Genomic DNA, 20,157 nt, shown 5'->3' with positions numbered 1-20,157 from the left:
CCCCTCTCTCATTTGCTACAGTGTACCCGGCCCCACATGGGATTTTAAAAAATCCCATGTAAGGCCCGACGCACTGTAGCAAATGAGAGAGGGGGTGTGGTTGGAAGTGTGGTTGGGGTGTGCCCCTATTATTTTCCTATTAAGAAAGCCTCTATCTACTATTGCATATCCAACACCAGCAGCACCTCAATTGCAAAATCGAATCAAACAGCAAAACAACAACCGCATGCGCGGACAACAAAATTAGTAGAGTTATGTTTATACAAATGGCTAGTATGAACAATATTTTAAATTTCTTGCTGATACTATGGTCGCGAAATGAACATATATTTCTTGCCAGAATTTAAGGAAATTTAAGGAAACAAACCTGAAGACAACAGTGAGAAAGCAAAGCCTAAGACTACTACTAACCTCTGCATTTTATTTTACTCTGTATAAGCAATGTACCAGTCTTATTACATTCTCGATCCTAAAAAACAACACGACAGTGAGAAAGGAAGAAAGTATACAAAAGGTATTAATGGATCATTAATTAATTCATCTTTGATTTCTATAAGCCAACTCCTCATCCTGGTCTCTGAGGTAGCTCAGAAACAAAAGAAAACCGAACAAGAAGAAACCGCCAGAAGATTCAGAGCCTCCTCCACCACCGCCTCCGCCGCCTCCGCCACCGTCCTCTGGAGGGGATCCGTTGCCTCCATCATCGAGCTTCGGGGTGTGTGTGCCTGAGACCGAAACCGAAATAATATAAATATTTTTCTGTTTATATGGTTAAGTATGCGCCACATACACATTTGTTTTGGTTACAGACGTAAAGGATTAGAGGAAAGCAATTGAGATTTTTACCATGAAGGGGAGAAATTGTTATTTTTGATGATTCACGCTTCACGGTTTGGGTTTGCTCAGCTGCGCAAGTTGCATTCTGCAGAAGTTATACGTATAGGGATTGGTAAGTGGCATGCATGAGGTGAAGCATTAACTGAAGAACTCCGTTGAAGGTTGCACATATAAAATAAAGTCATACTTGTACAGTTATGGCTGGTGTCCAAACTTAGCCTAGATATAACCAAACCTGAAGAGGGGAAGCGTGTGCCAAATTTTGATCACAAACACATCCATCAGAGTTTGTGAGGCTTTGACCTCAATATATCATACCATTCAGGTTTTCATGTTCTAATATACAGTATATTAAAAATGCGTGCTGTGAAACACTGATCAGGATCAGACTTGGTTTAGGGTTCAGATACTCTCTAATACCAGGTTATTTATAAGATTGAGAAGCTAATGTATCTATTAAATGCATGGAAATAAGAAGAGTTTAAGATTTTAGAATCAAGCTATATCAACAAAAGATTTATAATCCACAGCAAGTTGCTTATCAATGTAAATAGCGAAGCAGCAGCCCGATTAGAAATTTCCAGTCTACTGTATTTGAAGCTGGAGCTCGTCTGATCGTTAAATATCCTTGGACATACCAGTTTTTCATGTCTCGTTTCTTTATTTCAATACTAATCATACATAAATCCATTCCTAAATACATGTGACTAAATCTAAATTTTCTGGACATGCATATGAAACCAGGGTAGTTCAGATCAGGCTACATAAGGTTTTCCTGATCATAACAGTCATATTCTGATACAAAATACAGTCGTATTGCAGATATTAACAGATCAATTCTCAATATGTATACACTCTGCTGTAGCTTTTCAATTTATAATTAACTACGGTCTCTCAAAACTGTACCAACAGGTTGAAAGCTTGAGCTTTATCCAGAACTTTCAGCCTATAACTGCATCTTTCTGGTCGAAGTATAGCACCTTTGTTATCACAATTGCACATATTTTTAATCACACAGTATAACTTGTTCCAGTATTTTGAGCCTTTCCACCTATGTTACCCGGGTACTTCTATAATGAAGCCGTACCCGTACCGGACACGTACCCGACACTTTCCTGTACCCAAACTTCATGGACACTTCTTGAATATATGCATGCATTTATTACAACATGTACTCAATTATACAATATATGTGTTAATTTAAAACACTTGTCAAAGACTTCCTGGACATAGAGCTTACCCTTCACATCCGTCTTTTGAAACTAATGAGATACGGGTCGGATTCGTTTCATTCCATACCCAAGTTTAAAACTATATAGTTAATGGGTCGTTTAGATGTCTAGTAAAAAAATGAGTAGTTTACAATTCACGATAATCAATATGATAAAAGAAACTCAAAAATGTGATCGGAATTTTAATTCTAATGGCACATGAAGGGGAAAAATTATCTTATGTACAATATTAATTCAATATATATATGTAGTCGTGTCCCCGTACCCTACATTTTACAGTTTTGTCGTGTCCCGTACCCACACCCATACCAGTACCCGTGCCCGTTTCCATGCAACTTAGCTTTCCACTAGTTTTGTGGACTTCAAAAGTGCGTGGAGTAAACTATTGCAAAGCTTTTCCCTTGTATATTGAATGACGAATGTTTTACAACACATACCAGGGAAGCAGCACATATCCTTGCTTTATGCGGTTGTCGCCGCGCATAAGAAATCCGACCACCTTTACAAAGTTTAGATCGAATATCTGGCATTGGCAGGAAAGAATTACTAGCTTGGAGCCTCTTATCTTGCCTAACTTTTGCATGTCCTGCACTCACAGAATCATACAATTTAACGGACTTTGCTTATTTGTTAAAGTCTAAAAGATAAGAAAATAAAATCTAAACACTAAAAGAGTCTTCTTGAAGATGAAACCAAAATCTAACATTTGATGCTGAAACTGCAATATAATATAAAGTGACGACTTTGATCAAGAAGGCGTAACTATTAGGCTGCGCGCTAAAAAATCTATTAAAAAACAAGTGCTGTTCTCATGTAAAGGCATGTAGGCAGAAATATAAACAAGGTGACAAAGAACTCCAGTTGTTAGGTAAAATTCCAGTCTATATGAAAATCCACTGATAAAAAGAGAGTTTAATCTAACTATAGTTGGGTGTACATTTGATTTAATGGGCAAATGAATGGATCGATACAAATTTGATAACTCAATGCTACCTCAATTGAGTTTTGTGTCAATTTGCTACTTGAGACAATATGCAGGAAAGGGACTGGCCTGATACAGAAGCCTATAACGAGCGACTCTACGACTAGTTCCCTTGCTGAAATGAAGAGACGTGAAATGAAACAGAAAGATGTTGTAACTTGTAAGCAAGTGCATACATCTCTATGATATAGAATACAAAGGTCCTTCTATACCTTTTTAACGAATTGAAGATATAGCATCTTCTGCAAGATAAAAGTGATGCAAGAAGCCAGTCACTACTACTTAGTTCAAGCATTTTACTAGTTAAATTGTACTACAAGATGAAGTTTATTTTGCTCTGTTGGCAGTGACTTAAAGGTTGAACAGAACAATACAACTCTTTTAATAATGAGAAATTCTTAATTATGCTGTGAGTCTGATATCGTTTAAGAACACTAGGTCGTTTATGTAAATTATATAGAAAGCTGGATTTCTAGGAATCTAACTGCATGTAACTCTGAGCTAATAAGTGCAAGCACACTCAGTGGCGGATCCAAAAAAATTCCCCGGAGTGTTTATTTATCAAAAACAAAAAAATATAATATTATAGAACTATAGTATCTGCTGGGAATGTCCTTAGTACACTTTATTGTTAGAAATATAAATAAACCTTTACTTCTCAAAGGGCTAATTTAAATTTATACTAGTTTCTTCAACTTTTTTAGATAGCTTGGGCTTAAGGGTGCAATTTTTAAAAATTATGGGGGCCGGATCACGGATGTAAAAATTACATGACTTTACATGCAGTTTTGTAAACGCTTAGGGGTGCAACTGCACCCCTATGGATCCTCCCCTATGCACATTAGCATATCGGAGAAGTTATGACAATTTATGGTTACCCCTTGCAGCAATGCTGGATCTTGTTTGCCTTCAGGTGTAAGTTTACCCGCAAATTCAGTCTACTATTTCACCAGACAAAATTGTTTGATCATGAGTTTCTGCAACTTACAACACAATTTTCTATGTACACAATTTGTGGGCCATCCACCAGAGTTCCAGTGCAACAACAGATGATATATCAAAAAAATTATAATTCTGCATTCTGCAACATGGTGACCATTATGCCCTTAAATAACTTTCTCTTCTGGAATTAATCTCCAATGATGAAGACTTCACCACGGCTAGAAAAAATTTGGAGATAATAATAATAGCCACTTTTTCTTTAAATTTAATGGGATCAGAGAAAATGGATGTCAGCTACTTTATATTTGGAATTTTGGAGGAAGAATAAATAGTACCATAACTTTTAGGGGTAGAGTCCCACAGCTATGAAATTTGTATTTTAGTTTTACAGAGAAAATGACATAATATTTCAAAGGAGAAGGAGAAAACGATACCTGTCTTTTAATATATATAGAAAGAGGAACAATGAACTTTGACTCACATATTTCAATTTTAAAATAGATCACACCATTAACAAAGTTGTCTGACCATCGATGGATTACTTTCAAACTGTTTTATTTTCAAGATAATAGTGCCATGTGTTTATTATTACTTTGGTGCATGGAGATTGGAGGAAAAGAATGGCATATTAATGATATTTAAGGAACAGGTAAAAAGTTTAAAATTTTGTCTTCGTTTGCTTTTTGAGAATCATCAAATATCAAACCATCTACCAAACCAACCCTTAAGTTTACAAACTATATAAACATCATTGCTAAGTTAAACCACAGAAAGGGTAGAATTAGGTTATAGAAAAGCTGATTACCACTCGGTGCAATTGGACCTCATAATATGTAGATGACCAGTGTTTTCAATGCGCGAGGCGCAATGCGAGGCGCAAAGCATCTTTACGCGCACATGCGCAAGGCGTAACGCGATGCGCGCACCCGAGTGATGCGAGGCGCACACCACACATAATATTTCAATATATGTAATCAAGCGCGAAAGAACATATTTTTAGAATTTACATAAAAAATATCATGATAAATAATATCTTGCTACAAAATCACAATATATTGCCTTAATTTCTAATGCTAACACCCAACATAGTAGTAAATTTCATAAATTTTCAAATCAAATGTTAAATCAAGACTTATATCCAAACTAAGGATTAGTAATGGTCCTCAATTGAAGGTTATTAAAAAAGCCCAATGGATTTATTTTGTTTTTTGGGATATGGAATATCAAGTATAAAGACTCGATTGAAATGTTAACAAAAAAAACTATATGAGGAAATGCACTACATGCATCCTACACAAAGTACGGATGTACGCAAGGCGCAAAAGGCGCTGCTGCATCAGATGTGGGGCGCATCGCCACCGCCCCGCATCGTAAGGCGCATGAGGCGCAATGAGGCGCGCGCATTTGAAAACACTGTAGATGACTGAGAAATAGTATAATTAACCTGAAATCTTTTGCTCTTATATTGGCTATAATCTACTAGTCTGAATAACGATTCAATGCACAACCTTTTAGAGTAACAATTCAAGAATGTGAAATGATTGCACTACATATACCAAAACTAAATTTAGCAACAAGCTGAGAAACTAAGGCAACATAACAACAATAACCAAGAGGTGAAGACTCTTGGTTAATTTCGCCTTTCCCTAAACTAAGTCTGTAGAAAGGTCAATAAATGAGCCATCAAATATCAACATACCTCGAGGACACAAAGACGGTAAGGTCGGAGAAATTGCAATCAACGTAGGTATCATATTGAAGCTGAAAGAGAAATCTGCGAAAGAATAAACAGTTATGTATGAGTACTATTAGAATCAAATAATACTTCCCTCCCTTTCTCCAAAAAGGATATATTTAGCATAAAAAAGAAATCAATCACATAATATGTTTCAAATTCACATTAAAATTTATAAAAATTCATCAATCAAAATACATCTAAACCTTGTTATAATCAAACATTAAAATATATGCTAAATCTACTATTATGTAAATGAATCAACCAACTCTAAACACTAAATCTTTTTTTTTCAAAATAATATATTCACAAATTTATTAGCTAAACTTAAATAAACACCTTTTTATACTTGAAATTGACTAAACTAGATATCTAAATAAATAAAAGGGTGTTTTCTTAAAAAGTTCGCCTGTCGAAATACATCTGTAAACATTCATCTACCAAAGTATGTTTAAATTTTTCATTAAAATGGGTAAACATTCACCTGTAGAAACACATCTAAAATATGTTATAATCATCATTAAATAATCACGCTAAATCTATTATTACTTAAATCAAATGAAGCAACCAACTCTAAACACAAAATCAATTTTCTTCTCCTAATAAAAGGGTTAATAAATACCTTTGTCTATACCTTGCTTTTCAAGAAAAACCCTGAACTACCCCTGCTAAGCTATTCAACATAAGCTTACAATAGAAATGATGGTCGCATGATAGTCATGTGACATGATATTCATATTTCCAAGTTTACCCACTTTGAAACCTTCCTCATCCTCATATTTTTATATATATATTTTTGGGATCTAATTGAAAAAAATCATTATTATAGATGGAAAACAAAGAAATAATGCAAATAACCACGAAACACGTGTCATCCGTCCAAATTCCATGAACAAGTCCCCAACTTCGCATAAAAATTGTGTCTTGGGCACCAAGCAAGCAAACAAAGCAAGAAACCTATCGAAGAACTCAAAACCCAAATGATCCAATCAGGCAACAAACAAGATTTTTGTTTAAAAAAAAATGCTGATCGCTAACGAAAAAGTAAAAACAAATTAAGATCAGGAGATGACTGATCTGTTACCAATAAGCATGAGGCACGGATATCAAAATAAGGGTTAGAGCATCAAATTATTATACATTTAAAAGATTAGAAGAATTAGAGAGAGAGAGAGAGAAAAGAAATCATAATACCTCTTTTCCTTTTATTATTAGATTAGACCAGCGAGCAAAGCTTTAGAAATTTCGCGAGCGAGGTTAGAGAGAAATTATAGAAGCCAAGGTGACGGGTCGGGTCGGGTCGGGTTTCCGGTTAAGTAAGGAATCCGATGTGATCTCTACTTTAATAAGGGTAACCTTTGCATAAAACCTCCTTTTGTTTTAGTAACGAAAAAGTAAACCCTCTAATCTAAAGCGTTTAACAAAAAGAATAAATAGCACTTAGATACCGTAAGGTTTCCATGGCTTTGCATTTATATACCCAAAGTTTTTTTTTCCCTGGCATTTAAATACCCTGTAGGAATATAAATAGATCTTAACAATTCTTTACAGCAGCCAGTATGGGTTTGTGGCGATCAAAAATAATAATGTTACGAGGTTCCTTAATAAATTGTTAAATTCGAACGGGTTTCATACTAACTATCTTATTTTTAAATACGCACATTGCTACCCTCTATTAGTTAAATGGTGAAAACTATAACATGGAAGTTAACACATTTTCATCACGTGCAAGTCATATGCAATTTTTCGAGGGTATATTCTAATGTTTAACGCAACATTTAACTAATAGAAGATGGTAACACCCTGCTTCTGAAAACAACCGCGTATTTAAATGACAAAAAAAGATACTTGATAGTTTTAATAATAGATTGTCGAGATGTCTGGAGAACGAAACTTTATTACAAAATTAACGATTTTGTTAAAGCTCGTATATGAAGTGGTTTTTTGTTAAACTCGAGGGGGTCATTTGATAAGCTGGACGCAAGATGAGGGTGTTTGTTGTAATTTACTCGGCGAACTAAATAACTTCATTACCTTCCGCCGCCGAGCTTCGAATGGCGCTAAAACCCTTTAATAATAAAAAAAATAAAATAATAAAAAATCTCACCACTCTCTCTTAAACCCTAAGAAACCCTAACCCTAGATCTCAAGGGTACAACAATCATGAAGAGCGCATGGAGACTTCTCTTCAATCGCAGCCTCCCTCGACCCTCATCGCCGATCTCAACTCTCCGAGCTCCCAATCTTCAGGTGAGATCCTCACAGCTCCCAAACCCTAGATTCCCCCCCTCTTTCAACCCTGGTTCGCGCCATTTCTCTTCTGATCCTGCGTTGGATCAGAACAGAGATCAGAACGCAGTCCTTTTGACCGAGATCTTCTCAAAATCAAATAGTTTCGATGAGATCAAGACTGATTTGGATCACGAGACGGTTCACTCGGTGCTTAGGAATCTGGAAGAGAGCCCGGAGAAAGCAAAGAGGTTTTTCGATTGGGTTTTGGAGAGAGAAGTGAAGGAGAATCGATTGATAAGGTCGAAATCTTTCAATTTGATGCTTGAAATCTCTGTGAAGAAGGGGGAAACGAATGAATTCTGGGGTTTGGTTAAAATCATGGAGGAGAAAGGGTATCGAATCGAAAAAGGAGCCTACTTGAAAGTTTCAGAGAGGTTTAAGAATGATGGGTTGGAGGAGGATTTGAAACGGCTCGAGGAGTTGTATTCCATGAAGTCACCTCATATTCTAGCTTCACGAATTTATAAAATGTTGTTGAGAGAAAAAGAGGAGGAAAGTGAAGTGGTCCTTAAGAAATTACAAGATTTAGGCATTGATTTGTCGTCGGACTTGGTTGTTTCTGCATTGGATCAGCTTAGTGCTTACCCAAATAAGGCTTTGATGTTTTTCCAATGGATTGAAGAGAACCCATCTTTTGAAATGGATGCCAGAGTTTCTAATGCGATGGCTAGGGTTTTAGGGCGTGAAGATTGTATCGATAAGTTCTGGGAGATTCTTCAAAAGATGAAGAACTCTGGGTTTCAAATAGAGAGGGAAACTTTGGTTAAAGTTCTCGATAGGTTCATCAAGCGAAGGATGATCTCTCAATCTGTAGAATTGTATGCTTTTGCAATGGGCAGATCGGAAAATCCTCAGCTACAAGATTTCTTGTTCTTGCTTAAAAAGGTTTTGGTGTCTAAAGACTTGAACTTGAGTCTTGTATCCAATGTCGTTCAAGCTTATATTAGTGCTGCAAATGTTATCAGAGGATCTACCTTTGATGGTGTTCTGAAATCATTGAGGAGTGTTGGGAGACTAGGGGAGTGTGATAAAATATTGAAGGCGATGGAAGGAGGAGGATTTGTGGCAGATGCTAATGTATATGGAAATGTTGTTGCTGGACTCTGTGACGCGAAAAAGCTGGATGAAGCTTTAGAATATGCCGATAATTTGGAAAAATCGGGTAAGAATTTGGATTTGAACACATGGTCATCTTTGGTTAAAAAAAGTTCTCTCACCGGTAATTTTGATAAGGCGTTAGCTTGTTTGAAGAAGATGGTAGAAAGAAAAGGCGGCGATACCGTTGGATGTGCTTTCGAAGTATTGATACATGAACTTTGCCAGAAGAAAAGTGATGAATATGCGCTGAAGGTCCTTAAAGAGATGGTTACCAAGAGAAATGTGAAACCTTGGCACACTACATACAAGTTTCTGATTGAGAGATTAGTGAATCATGGAAAAGTTAAAGAAGCTTCAAGCCTTCTTGAGTTGATGAAAAGCGATGGATTTCCTCCTTATATAGATCCTTTTGTTGGATACGTTTCAAGGTCAGGGAGTGCTGATGATGCTATGATATTTCTGAAGGCGATGAAGACTAACGAATTCCCATCAACATCAGTGTTTCTTCGTGTATTTGAAGCATTATTCAAGGAGGGGAGGCATCAAATTGCGCATGATTTGTTTTCTTTATCCCCAGGTCGTGTTAAAAATCATGCAGATGTCTTGGATCTTTTCTATTCAATGAAGCAAGATGAGGCTGATACAGCTGCGGCGTTATGAGGAAATCTACTGAAGCAATGGTTGGTTTTCTGTATTTTGGATGGCATGAGTGTTTTGGATGGTATGTTTTCTAGAGACCCTCTGGGTTTAGATGACATAGAATAATATGTACCTTGGCAACTTCCTTATTGTTTCTTGTTTGCTGAAAGCAAAAACCCTGAACCTGTTCATTAATGAAATGTCATCTTCTTTTGTTATTTGCTGTTATTTAACGACCAATCATTCTGTCTCAAGTTTTTACTGTGTTTTTCAGGTTACAACGTTGTGTTAATATGGGAGTTTTGCAATTTGCGATAGATTCATGGTTTGTTGCTCATAGACCCCCGTGGTATCACTGTTTCGAACTTACTACCCATATAGTTTCATCACTGCAGATAGACCCTCATATAGACTTTTACTAATTTCATCCTGGAGCAATAACTGCCAAAATATCGCCAAGTGTAAAAATGGCTGAAATATTTTATCCTGGGGTCTCTTTGCAACAATGAGTCCAAGGGACAGCAAGTCACAAAATTAACCATAAATTTTTTTTTTTTTTCCTCCCCAAGCAAATTCTGTATGATCATATATCCTGATTCTAAGTCATATTTGTTTTGAGACCACAGTATGATGATAGCAATTTCATCTCCTAACCAACTTACCTTGTGCCTATTTTTCCCATTTTGTCATGAAATCCTACACCGCTAATCTATCTATACCAACAATAAACAAGCCTACCCTCCAAATTTAACCACTCTAAAATTCCTCCCTTCCCTCCAAACCAAACAACTTTTGATACCTTCCATTTTTTCTCAACGTATACCCCTTCAAAATCCCCAGTACCCACAACAAATACCCACAATTTCTACCCCCCACCCCCAAACCAGAATTGCATGGGCAAGAAAGAGGATCCAAATACCCGCTATGCGTCTCGCCGAGCTCGGCGGCGCGAGGCTGCCTCGCGGCAGCTCCCCACGGCTTCCGCCCCCCGTTACAAAACTTGCAGCGGCATTAAAAAGTGCTGCGTGTCGTGCCTGTCTGTCCGGTGCTAGCTTGCTGCTCTTCCTCCTCATCTTCATCGTTCTCGCCGTTCTCGCTGCTGCCATGGTTTTCATAGACCCTAAAGTCCCTTCCTACTCCGTCACCGACTTCGACGTCATCAACTTCAACGTCTCGTCCGACCTCACGCTCCACGCCCGGCTCAACATCACCATCCGTACAGAAAACGGAAACAAGAAAATCGGGATCACCTACCTTGAGGACTCAAACGTCAGGCTGGTGTACCGGAGCACGGATCTCTGCAGCGGAAAGCTGCCGAGCTTCTTCCAGGACCATGAGAACGTGACAGTGATGTCAATAATGATGGAGGGGAGTGTTAAGTTATCGACGGAGGTGGAGGAGTCGCTAGAGGAGGATAAGATGAAAGGCGACGTGCCGCTGGAGGTTTTCGTCAAGGTTCCGGTGAAGCTCCGGGTCTTTGACGTTGATACCGTGTCGTTTTCGATTAGTGTACGGTGTGACCTTGTGCTTGACGACCTTCAACCTGGCAAGAAAGTGACGATCAAGTCGACGAAGTATACTGCCCTTTGGTGATCATCGGCTATTTGTGTACACAAGTGTTTTATTATCTCTATTACTGTATAATGCAAATATTCTCATGATCTATCATTTTTAAACAAGTTTCCAACGGGAAGCTTTTGCACGCCTTTTTTTTTTGTGTGAAATTTATATCATGACACTTACACAAGTTTGCTTACTAAAATAATTTACATAGATCCAACATAACTGATACGTAACATTCAGGACAAATTTTCGTTTTAGACCTCTTTAGAAATATATTTGCAAAAATCGACCACATTTGAAAATAATCGCTAATTTCGATCCAGTGCAACCAGTTGGCTGAAACTGGGTCGAAATTAGCAAAAATTGTTCAAAAACTTGACGGGATTTGAAATCATGTTAAGCCATTTGTTAACGAGGTGGTTAAGGGGACGAAATCTTCACGGGATTTGAAATCCCGTGAGTACATGATTTGAAATCCCGTGAAGTTTGCAGGCCAACCTCCAAGCTCACTTGCCCGTCTCCGTCCCGATCCATACCATGAAAGCAAGCTCCGATTCAGTTAGCGGGTCGGGTCCTATCGACTATGAAAGCAAGCTCTGATTCAGTTAGCGGGTCGGGTCCGAGCTGGCGGAGCACTGCCTCAAGCTCGCGGTTGCTAATCTTGTCGTCGCAGTCGAAGAGGTTCAGGATCAAGCTTGAAGAGGAGGAGGATGAATACGTTCGGGATCCGTTGGAGATTGAAGAGGGTTGATTCTTCCTCTTCTTCGATTTCTTCGAGAAGAGGGAGGGAATGTTGATGATGTTCTTCATGATTTTTTGGGCTTAGAGAGGGAGAGGGGGGAGGGAAGAGGTTTTAAAGAAAGAGGGAAGTTTCAAGGAAGCTTCAGTTGGGGAATATTCAGCCTGCAAACTTCATGAGATTTTCAGTTGGGGATTTTTCAGCCTGCAAACTTCACAGGATTTGAAATCCCATGAAGTTTAAGTTTCACGGGATTTCAAATCCTGTGAAGATTTCGTCCCCTTAACCACGTCGTTAATAAAGAGGGAGAGGGGGGAGGGAAGAGGTTTTAAAGAAAGAGGGAAGTTTCAAGGAAGCTTCAGTTGGGGAATTTTCAGCCTGCAAACTTCATGAGATTTTCAGTTGGGGATTTTTCAGCCTGCAAACTTCACAGGATTTGAAATCCCCCGTGAAGTTTAAGTTTTACGGGATTTCAAATCTCATGAAGATTTCGTCCCCTTAACCACCTCGTTAATAAAATGACTTAAATTTCACGGGATTTCAAATCCCATCAAGTTTTTGAACATTTTTTACCAATTTCGACCCAGTTTCAATTAGTTGGCTGAAACTAGGTCGAAATTGAAGATTATTTTCAAATGAGGTCGATTTTTGTAAATATGTTTCTAAAGAGGTCTAAAAGGAAAATTTGTCCTAACATTTATTTCAGCTTTTATTACGAAATTTTGATGCGCCCTCTAAATTATAAGTTATCCCGTAAGAAATATGCAAAGAAACTAAGTATTAATATACCTTCATATTATATTTGTGCCTAGACAATATTATTGAAAACAGGAAATAAATAAAGATGTTATGATTTTCATTTTAATTGAGAAAAACACTGGACCGACCTCTATATTCTAAGTCAAAAGATCCATTGTTGCTTTTTTTTTTTTCATTCTACTTGTGGTTCGGCTGTGTGCTTGTTTGGAAACGCCATTACCTAATTTATCTTATTGGTTAAAATTCTGGAGACAGAAGTAACTAATTTTGATCCAATTGCTTTCGACAAACCCAGGTCCTGTTTATATTGCGCATCCATGGTGACAAAAAATAAAATAAAATAAATAATCCCAACGGAGCAGATGACAAATGACCATGAACCCCTCTACAACAAAACACAAAACATCTTCATCATCCATCCATCACTGTAAAAAGAAGGGGGAAATCATGAATAACGAGTACTCCCTCCGTACCTCAAGAATTAGCATAAAACACTTCATCATACACTCGACGTATAATCACAGAAAAGCCCGGCGAATGCTGGTTAGATCCATTGATACATTTAATCGATATGATCGAACAATAAATTTAGACACTGCAAGCACAGTTGAAGGGTACTAACTGGTCTAGACTTGCTGATTACAAGAGTTACATTCACTAGTAGGATAATCAGCAAGATCAAATTTCTTCTTACGCATGCGAAAATGGATCAAAACACCAACCGAAGCATAAGTTTAACTCAAGAGGATGATCAAATTCAATGATAATAATAGCATCATGGTTTGCTCATATGATGCTATCATTGCCAATGTGTTTCCAAGTAAACATTTCATACACTGAAGAATATGATAGTCCATGTTCACAAATCCGAAAGACTCTGCTTGTAGATCATTCCACAGAAAGAACTGTACCTGGCTCAAGACATACGTCCGCTCATGGCTTTTACACAGCCATACATCCCAAAAATTTGGTCCGTCTCAAAAATAACTCAAAATCTTCATGCGTCATACAAAATCAACCAAATAGATCGTCGCTATCATCCAGAATATTAGCATCAACCTTCTCTGTACCTGAATCAAGACCTTTGTCTGATTTTCCCTCCAATGTCTTTGCCCAAGAAGAACCAACCTTAAACGAATCACCATAAAGATCATCATAAATCCCACCTTTAGGATTATTTTTAACTTTTTTGAACACCTGTTGTAGCTTATCAGTAACCCCTTTAGGCGAAACACTATCTTCTTTAGGCAATACTTGCTCCTTCCCTTTTGGTATTACCGTAGTTTGTATAAGAGACTCGTATTTGCCAACAAGACTTCCTTCCTTCACCCCTATTGGACCCGGTTCAGTTTCAATATCTGCTCCATCCGAGATACCGACAACTTCAACCAAACTCCCGCCTACTTGATCTTTGAAGGCCACTCTTATCCTTTTGCGCTTCTTTGTCGGTCTTTCAATTTTATTATTCTCCGATTTCGAAACGCCATAACGATTAAGTATTGTGTTATAGGCAACAACAGCATCTTCATCAGACGGATCAGGAGGAGAAGGGAGATTGAGTTCTGAGGGAAGTGAAGGAGTGGGAAAAAGAGCGGCCGTGTTCTTTCTCAAGACGTAACTTCGAGTAGAGGCAGCAAACTTTAGTGATTGTCCAACTTCGAGTTCAACTGGACTGTCCTTTGTTAGTCTCTCGTTTGCAACAAATGTACCATGGACAGATCCTAAATCAATGACAAAGATGCTGTAGAAATAGTGTAAATAAATCAGTAAAGACTAGTTCATGAAGCATGTTCAAATTTCTAAAGAGCAAGGATGATTAAATTTTTCCTTTCAAGTTTTTCACAGATATTTGTATATCATGTACATAAAAATTATATTAATTCTCTTAGAAAGAAGTATCATATTACATGGGCAGGCGAAATAAGAAATGCACGATCGGAAAAGAAGACAAGAATGCAGAACGTAAAAAGTGAAAATAATTAAAATAAGTTTATAATTAGCACGTTACTTGAAATTTTAGTGTATTTAAAAAAGATTATCATGACCAAGTTGTGAAGAGTTATAAATATTGAGAGAAGAGTTCTCTACCCTTGCATTAGATACCAAGAGCACATTGCTGAAGCCCAACAATGCTGAGAAAGATGCCATTGAGAACGAGATAGGTGTCAAGACTTAGAGAAATAAAGTGGACGAAGACTATGAAGTGCGAGCAATTAACATCCGTCTTTCATTTAGGGAGGGTTAGTCAAATAGAACTTAAAATTAGAACTAGGATAATTTGTGGGATAAAATTTTATAGTGTTAGTCAACTAGAACTGAAACTAGAACAAAATTTTATAGTGTTAGTCAACTAAAACTCTGACAAAACTAGAATTGAGATAATTGTATAAAATTATCCCACTTTTTTCATTTTCCTATACAAAAATGAGAGTTTTAGTTTCTCAAATTATCCCAAGTTTTAGTTTAGAACTATGTGGTAAAACACTAGAACTCCTATTTATTTTATTATTTTTTATTTTTTATATTTCTTTTTTCTTTACTTCTTTTCTACTATGGTCATCACCATCAGTAGACCATACCTCAGATCAGATCTCGTCTCCTCTTAGTCATCTCTGATATATTCTTCTTTATCGAATATTATAATTATATAATTAATTTAAAAGTAAAAATTATATCAATCCATAATTTATTAAACAATAAAATTGAGAGATGAGGTCTCAGGGAGCAAAAAAGAAAGGAAAATGTGAAAAACTTTTTTTTAGACTTGTACTATAATAATAATTAAAAAATAATAAAAAAGCTACAACATATATCATAACAATAATTGTCAATATATTATAGTCTAAACAAAAATTATTTAATAGTAAATAACATTCTAGTAAACAATTATCAATCAATAATAGTAAGTGTAAAAATACATAAATAGTATTTATATCCTCAAAATGCATAAATATATACTTTATGATTATAAAAATTTATCCTATGTTATTTTATCAAAATATCCCGCTTCACAAAATTATTCCTATTTATCCCACTAAAATATCTCACTAGCAAAAAATTGTTCCACTTTAACAATTATCCCACTTCGCATGACAAGGTCCCAATTGACTAACACCCCCTTATAGGAATCAATTGTAAGAAATATAGATGGAGGAAAGACCCTTCAGTTCACATTTCTACTTCAGAATCTTATAGACCAGGGGTCTTCTTGGTTGAGCCCGTTACTCAAAGATTCCCCAACTTTGGTTGCTAACAGCGAAAATTCAGGAAAATTTGTACTTGTTAGTATTAGAATATTAAGTAAGCAAATTTGGCGTTCCAGACCCAAGTGAATAGCACAAGTTTTTAAGTTGTGATTGCTAGGTTAAGTTTAGAAGAAACCCATTGGCTTCTAACAACTTGATTTTTTGTTTTGAAGCATGAGATGTTATCAGTGATTCAGATTCTAAATTAAAACACCTTATGTTATGATAATCACAAGTTCATATAGGATCCCATCAATTCTGGAAACATCTGATGTACGTAAAAATGAACTACCATGAGTTTAAAACTAGCAATAGACATTTTAAACTCATGAGTTTTACAAATAGGAGACTAGTTCAACGAAAATAGTAGTGATAGAAAATAGAAGGGTCGATAATGCTACAGTTTCCTCTTAGCATGAGACTATTACTAACCGAGTGTGAGAAAAGTCATATACAACATGTCATAAAATCTACGAACATTACAAAGACCTAGAGGTCCCCTTCGCAATCTATACCCAAGTGAATAGCATAAGTGTTGCAATGCCTAATAATTAGAAATTAAAGATAGGCATGCCATGGTATGGATCACTCCTTGGCCTTTCGAGCCAAGGCCCCAAGCCCTAACCACTAGGCCATTCGCCAGGGGTGTGTGGATTAGCTTCTGGTTATCATCATCAAGTTTTTAAGTTGTGATTGTGAGGTTAAGTTTAAAAGAAACCAATTGGTTTCTAACAACTAGCCCACTTGATCTTTTAGTTAGAGGCAATAAGATGCTATCAATCAATCCGATTCCAAATTAAAATACCTTACACTATAGTAATCGGAAGTTCATATAGGATCCCATCAATTCTGGAAACATCTGATGTACGTAAAAATGAACTACCATGAGTTTAAAACTAGCATTAGATATTTTAAACTCATGAGTTTTACAAACAGGAGACTAGTTCAACTAAAATAGTAGTGATAAAAAATAGAAGGGTCGATAATGCTACAGTTTCCTCTTAGCATGAGACTATTACTAACCGAGTGTGAGATAAGTCATATACAACATGTCATAAAATCTATGATCATTACAAAGGCCTAGAGCCCCACTTCGCAATCTATACCAAAGTGAATAGCACAAGTGTTGCAATGCCTAATAATTAGAAATTAAAGATATGCATGCCATGGCAAGGCCCCAAGCCCTAACCACTAGGCCATTCACCAGGGGGTGTATGGATTAGCTTCTGGTTATCATCATCAACAAGTTTTTAAGTTGTGATTGTGAGTTTAAGTTCAAAAGAAACCAATTGGTTTCTAACAACTAGCCCACTTGATCTTTTAGTTAGAGGCAATAAGATGTTGTCAGTCAATCAGATTCCAAATTAAAATACCTTACGCTATAGTAATCGAAAGTTCATATAGGATCCCATCAATTTTGGAAACACGTGACGTATGTACGATGAACCTCCACGAGTCTAAGACTAGAAATAGACATTCTAAACTCATGGGTTTACAAATAGGAGACCAGTTCAACTAAAATAATAGTGATAAAAAATAGAACGGTGAATAATGCTACAGTTTTCTCTTAGCATGAGACTATTCATAACTGACTGTGAGATAAGTCATATACAACATTTTATCAAATCCATAATGCATTCCAATTATTATCAGTAATATATACACATTCGTCTATAACTCTTGATTCGGACATTCAAGAACTCTAAGCAACAAGACAGCGAGAAATTAAAAAAAAATGCAATATTCAAAGGTCTAACCTCCCGTTCTTGTGAGGAACCACAGCCGCATGCTGGCGAGAAACAGACTGGTGATCAAGCACAAAGTCACAAGTAGGAATCTGCCTCCCAAATATATGCCTTCGCTTGTCCAGATTGATACGATCAAGAACCTCCCCATCCTTCACCACCTCCAAATAGTAAACCCCGGCTCGCGGCTCTATTGCCCAGTCCGGCGGTTGCCAGGTGGACTGGCCGCCACCTAGCTGAGTCACATGCTGAGGTGGCACGGCCGGTTCAGGAACTGCCGGTCTCTGAGCAGCATTTTGTGGGTTTTGATGTTTGAGGGATTTTACGGGAGGTTGGGTATCTGTTTTAGGAGCTGAATTAGTTTTGGAAGCCGAATTGTTGGACACAGAGAAGGGTTCAAGAGATTGAGCTTTCTTGAATCTGTCGAGGCCTCCTCTATACATCTCCGTACAATAAACGAGCTCTTATTATTAGATTTGTTCTATCTCATGCTTCACAAGATTAAGAGCTCCCACCCACATAATTCCTTTCAATATAATAATAACTCGAGTTAGTGCAAAACACTTGCTTTGCTATGTGAGAACACTGACAAGCTGCATTTTGAAAAGAAAAAAAACAAACGACGCAGATTTTATTCATTGACAAACCAAAACACAATTAGTGGGAACAGCTCAGCTAAAAATTCACTACAAAAGTCAAGTTCGAACTTTTGAGATGCAATTTTCAACAGCCAACAGCCTACGAACTACAAACCTACGCTTCAAACAAAAACAAAAACAAAAAAAAAACGTTTTTTTCAGGGAAAAAGGAGTAGTCGCAGACAGATCAAAGTCTACAAACTATAAATCTATGCTCCGTAGCTTAATCATGTACTAAATAGTTTGTAATAAGATTGAGATTAAACAGGGTGCAAATCGAAAACATATCAAATTAGATAGAAAGAAATGAAATTTGTACGAAATCGAGGGGTTTTCGATGGATGAAAAAGAGGAAAGGTACCTGTTTTGAAGTTTGGGGGGACGAGAGCGAGCGCTTCGATTTTAGGGCTTCTATTGAGAGCTCAGGAGGTGGGAGATAGAAGTCCAATTGGTTCTCCATGTCATGTGGGCCCTTTTTTTTTAATTAAAAAAAAGTTATTTGCAATTAAATACCCGAAGTCTGCCCGTTTTCAACATTAATACCCTGAAGTTTCTTTTCCCCCCTCCCTCTTCCGGTGTCTTAAAGTTCAACAAAATTTAATTTAAATACCCTCGTTAATTGTTATAATTCGGAGGAGACTACACACATCAATTTTGGTAGTTAATATAATAAAAGAAGGTTGTCTACTAGGTGGACTCTCCTTCTTCTTTTGCTTCCTTGGCTCCTATTGCAGATGAAGTTCGTGTTGGTCTGACTATTACTGGCTGCTCTAAAGTTTCTTATGTAAGGCGCACTGGTAATGATATTGCTCATTCCCTAGCTAAGTCGGTTGACTGTTTGTCCTCTTGTTTTATGTATGTTCATGTCCCTTTGTTTTTGAGACAGAGTGTTGTTGATGACTTGGCTGGTTAGGTTACCCTATCTGCCTTTTCAAAAAAAAAAGAGCGATTTGATGATTTTGAAATTTCGCGCCAATGGAAGTGAAAGAAGAAACTTATATCATCACAAACCTTAAGGTAATGAAGAAGTCTATTATTAACAGATTACACAGACATAGAAAATTGTTGCTAGCTTTTCAAAAAAAAAAAATTGTTGCTAGCAAATGGAATGAAGGTTTATGTTCTAAGGTACAAGCTAAGCTACGAGAGTTGTGATGAAACTTACTTTTTGTATTCTCTAGTAGCCTCCTTCGGTTATCTTAATTAACAACAACGTCAAAGTTAAATTTTATTGAACCTTGGTGTATTTTTTTGGCAAGAAAACCTTCGGGGTATCAAAGTTAAAAAATGGGTAACTTTGGTTCTCCCTTCAAAAACTTAAATTACGGATCTATACTACAATTGTTGTTAAAATTGCAAATTTTTAAGGGGGTTTTGCTTAAGAATGAGAGAGAAAGAGTGGGGTGGGGGTGGGGGGATAATTAATCTGAAACATATGATCACATTCATCCTCAACTCACTTTTTCTCTCTCCTTCTTAGCCATTAGCGATGGTTAGCAAAACCTTTTTAAAACTAAACCGATTAAAGCAATGAAAACTATAGTTGACAGAAGGTGTAAGTATTTGTACTTACGGTTGCAACAAACCAAACATATATACCTAAAGGTGTTACGTCACGAGTACACGATCAAATTTGTCTGCAGAAGGTGTAAGTATTTGTGCTTAGAATTTTCAAATCCGAATACAAATTCAAATATCACTTTCTGTATTT

The 20,157-nt window shown here is 36.9% G+C and overlaps 4 protein-coding genes across 7 annotated transcripts; 2 read left to right on the top strand and 2 right to left on the bottom strand.

Moving 5' to 3' along the window:
* On the bottom strand, window positions 402-6,996 carry LOC109844559 (1,3-beta-glucanosyltransferase gel3-like). Of its 3 annotated transcripts, none has more exons than XM_020413668.1 (5): window positions 6,923-6,996; window positions 5,693-5,767; window positions 2,507-2,655; window positions 847-922; window positions 402-725 (listed from the first exon to the last, which is right to left on the bottom strand). In XM_020413668.1, the coding sequence occupies exons 2-5, from the start codon at window positions 5,745-5,747 to the stop codon at window positions 538-540; spliced, it is 468 nt and encodes a 155-aa protein (XP_020269257.1). In that variant the 5' UTR covers window positions 5,748-5,767; window positions 6,923-6,996; the 3' UTR covers window positions 402-537. The 3 variants fall into 3 exon arrangements, with proteins under 3 accessions (XP_020269257.1, XP_020269249.1, XP_020269240.1); XM_020413660.1 differs by lacking the exon at window positions 6,923-6,996 and adding an exon at window positions 6,813-6,837; XM_020413651.1 differs by lacking the exon at window positions 6,923-6,996 and adding an exon at window positions 6,213-6,261.
* Window positions 7,795-10,011, top strand: LOC109819528 (pentatricopeptide repeat-containing protein At5g15980, mitochondrial-like). Its single transcript, XM_020385311.1, has one exon. The coding sequence runs from the start codon at window positions 7,892-7,894 to the stop codon at window positions 9,776-9,778; it is 1,887 nt and encodes a 628-aa protein (XP_020240900.1). The 5' UTR covers window positions 7,795-7,891; the 3' UTR covers window positions 9,779-10,011.
* LOC109841844 (NDR1/HIN1-like protein 13) lies at window positions 10,682-11,463 on the top strand. Its single transcript, XM_020410779.1, has one exon. It carries the CDS (start codon window positions 10,682-10,684, stop codon window positions 11,348-11,350), a length of 669 nt encoding a protein of 222 aa, XP_020266368.1. The 3' UTR covers window positions 11,351-11,463.
* On the bottom strand, window positions 13,485-18,893 carry LOC109819400 (nuclear inhibitor of protein phosphatase 1). 2 transcript variants are annotated; one of them, XM_020385147.1, is made up of 3 exons: window positions 18,808-18,893; window positions 17,821-18,334; window positions 13,485-14,559 (listed from the first exon to the last, which is right to left on the bottom strand). In XM_020385147.1, exons 2-3 carry the CDS (start codon window positions 18,249-18,251, stop codon window positions 13,833-13,835), a joined length of 1,158 nt encoding a protein of 385 aa, XP_020240736.1. In that variant the 5' UTR covers window positions 18,252-18,334; window positions 18,808-18,893; the 3' UTR covers window positions 13,485-13,832. The 2 variants fall into 2 exon arrangements, with proteins under 2 accessions (XP_020240736.1, XP_020240801.1); XM_020385212.1 differs by having other exon boundaries at window positions 17,821-18,401; window positions 18,808-18,889.

Source organism: Asparagus officinalis, chromosome 1 (assembly GCF_001876935.1).
Source record: "Asparagus officinalis chromosome 1, Aspof.V1, whole genome shotgun sequence".
Taxonomy (NCBI): domain Eukaryota; kingdom Viridiplantae; phylum Streptophyta; class Magnoliopsida; order Asparagales; family Asparagaceae; genus Asparagus; species Asparagus officinalis.
The sequence above is the reverse complement of the archived record's forward strand: the minus strand, read 5'-3'. Positions and strand labels throughout refer to the sequence as shown.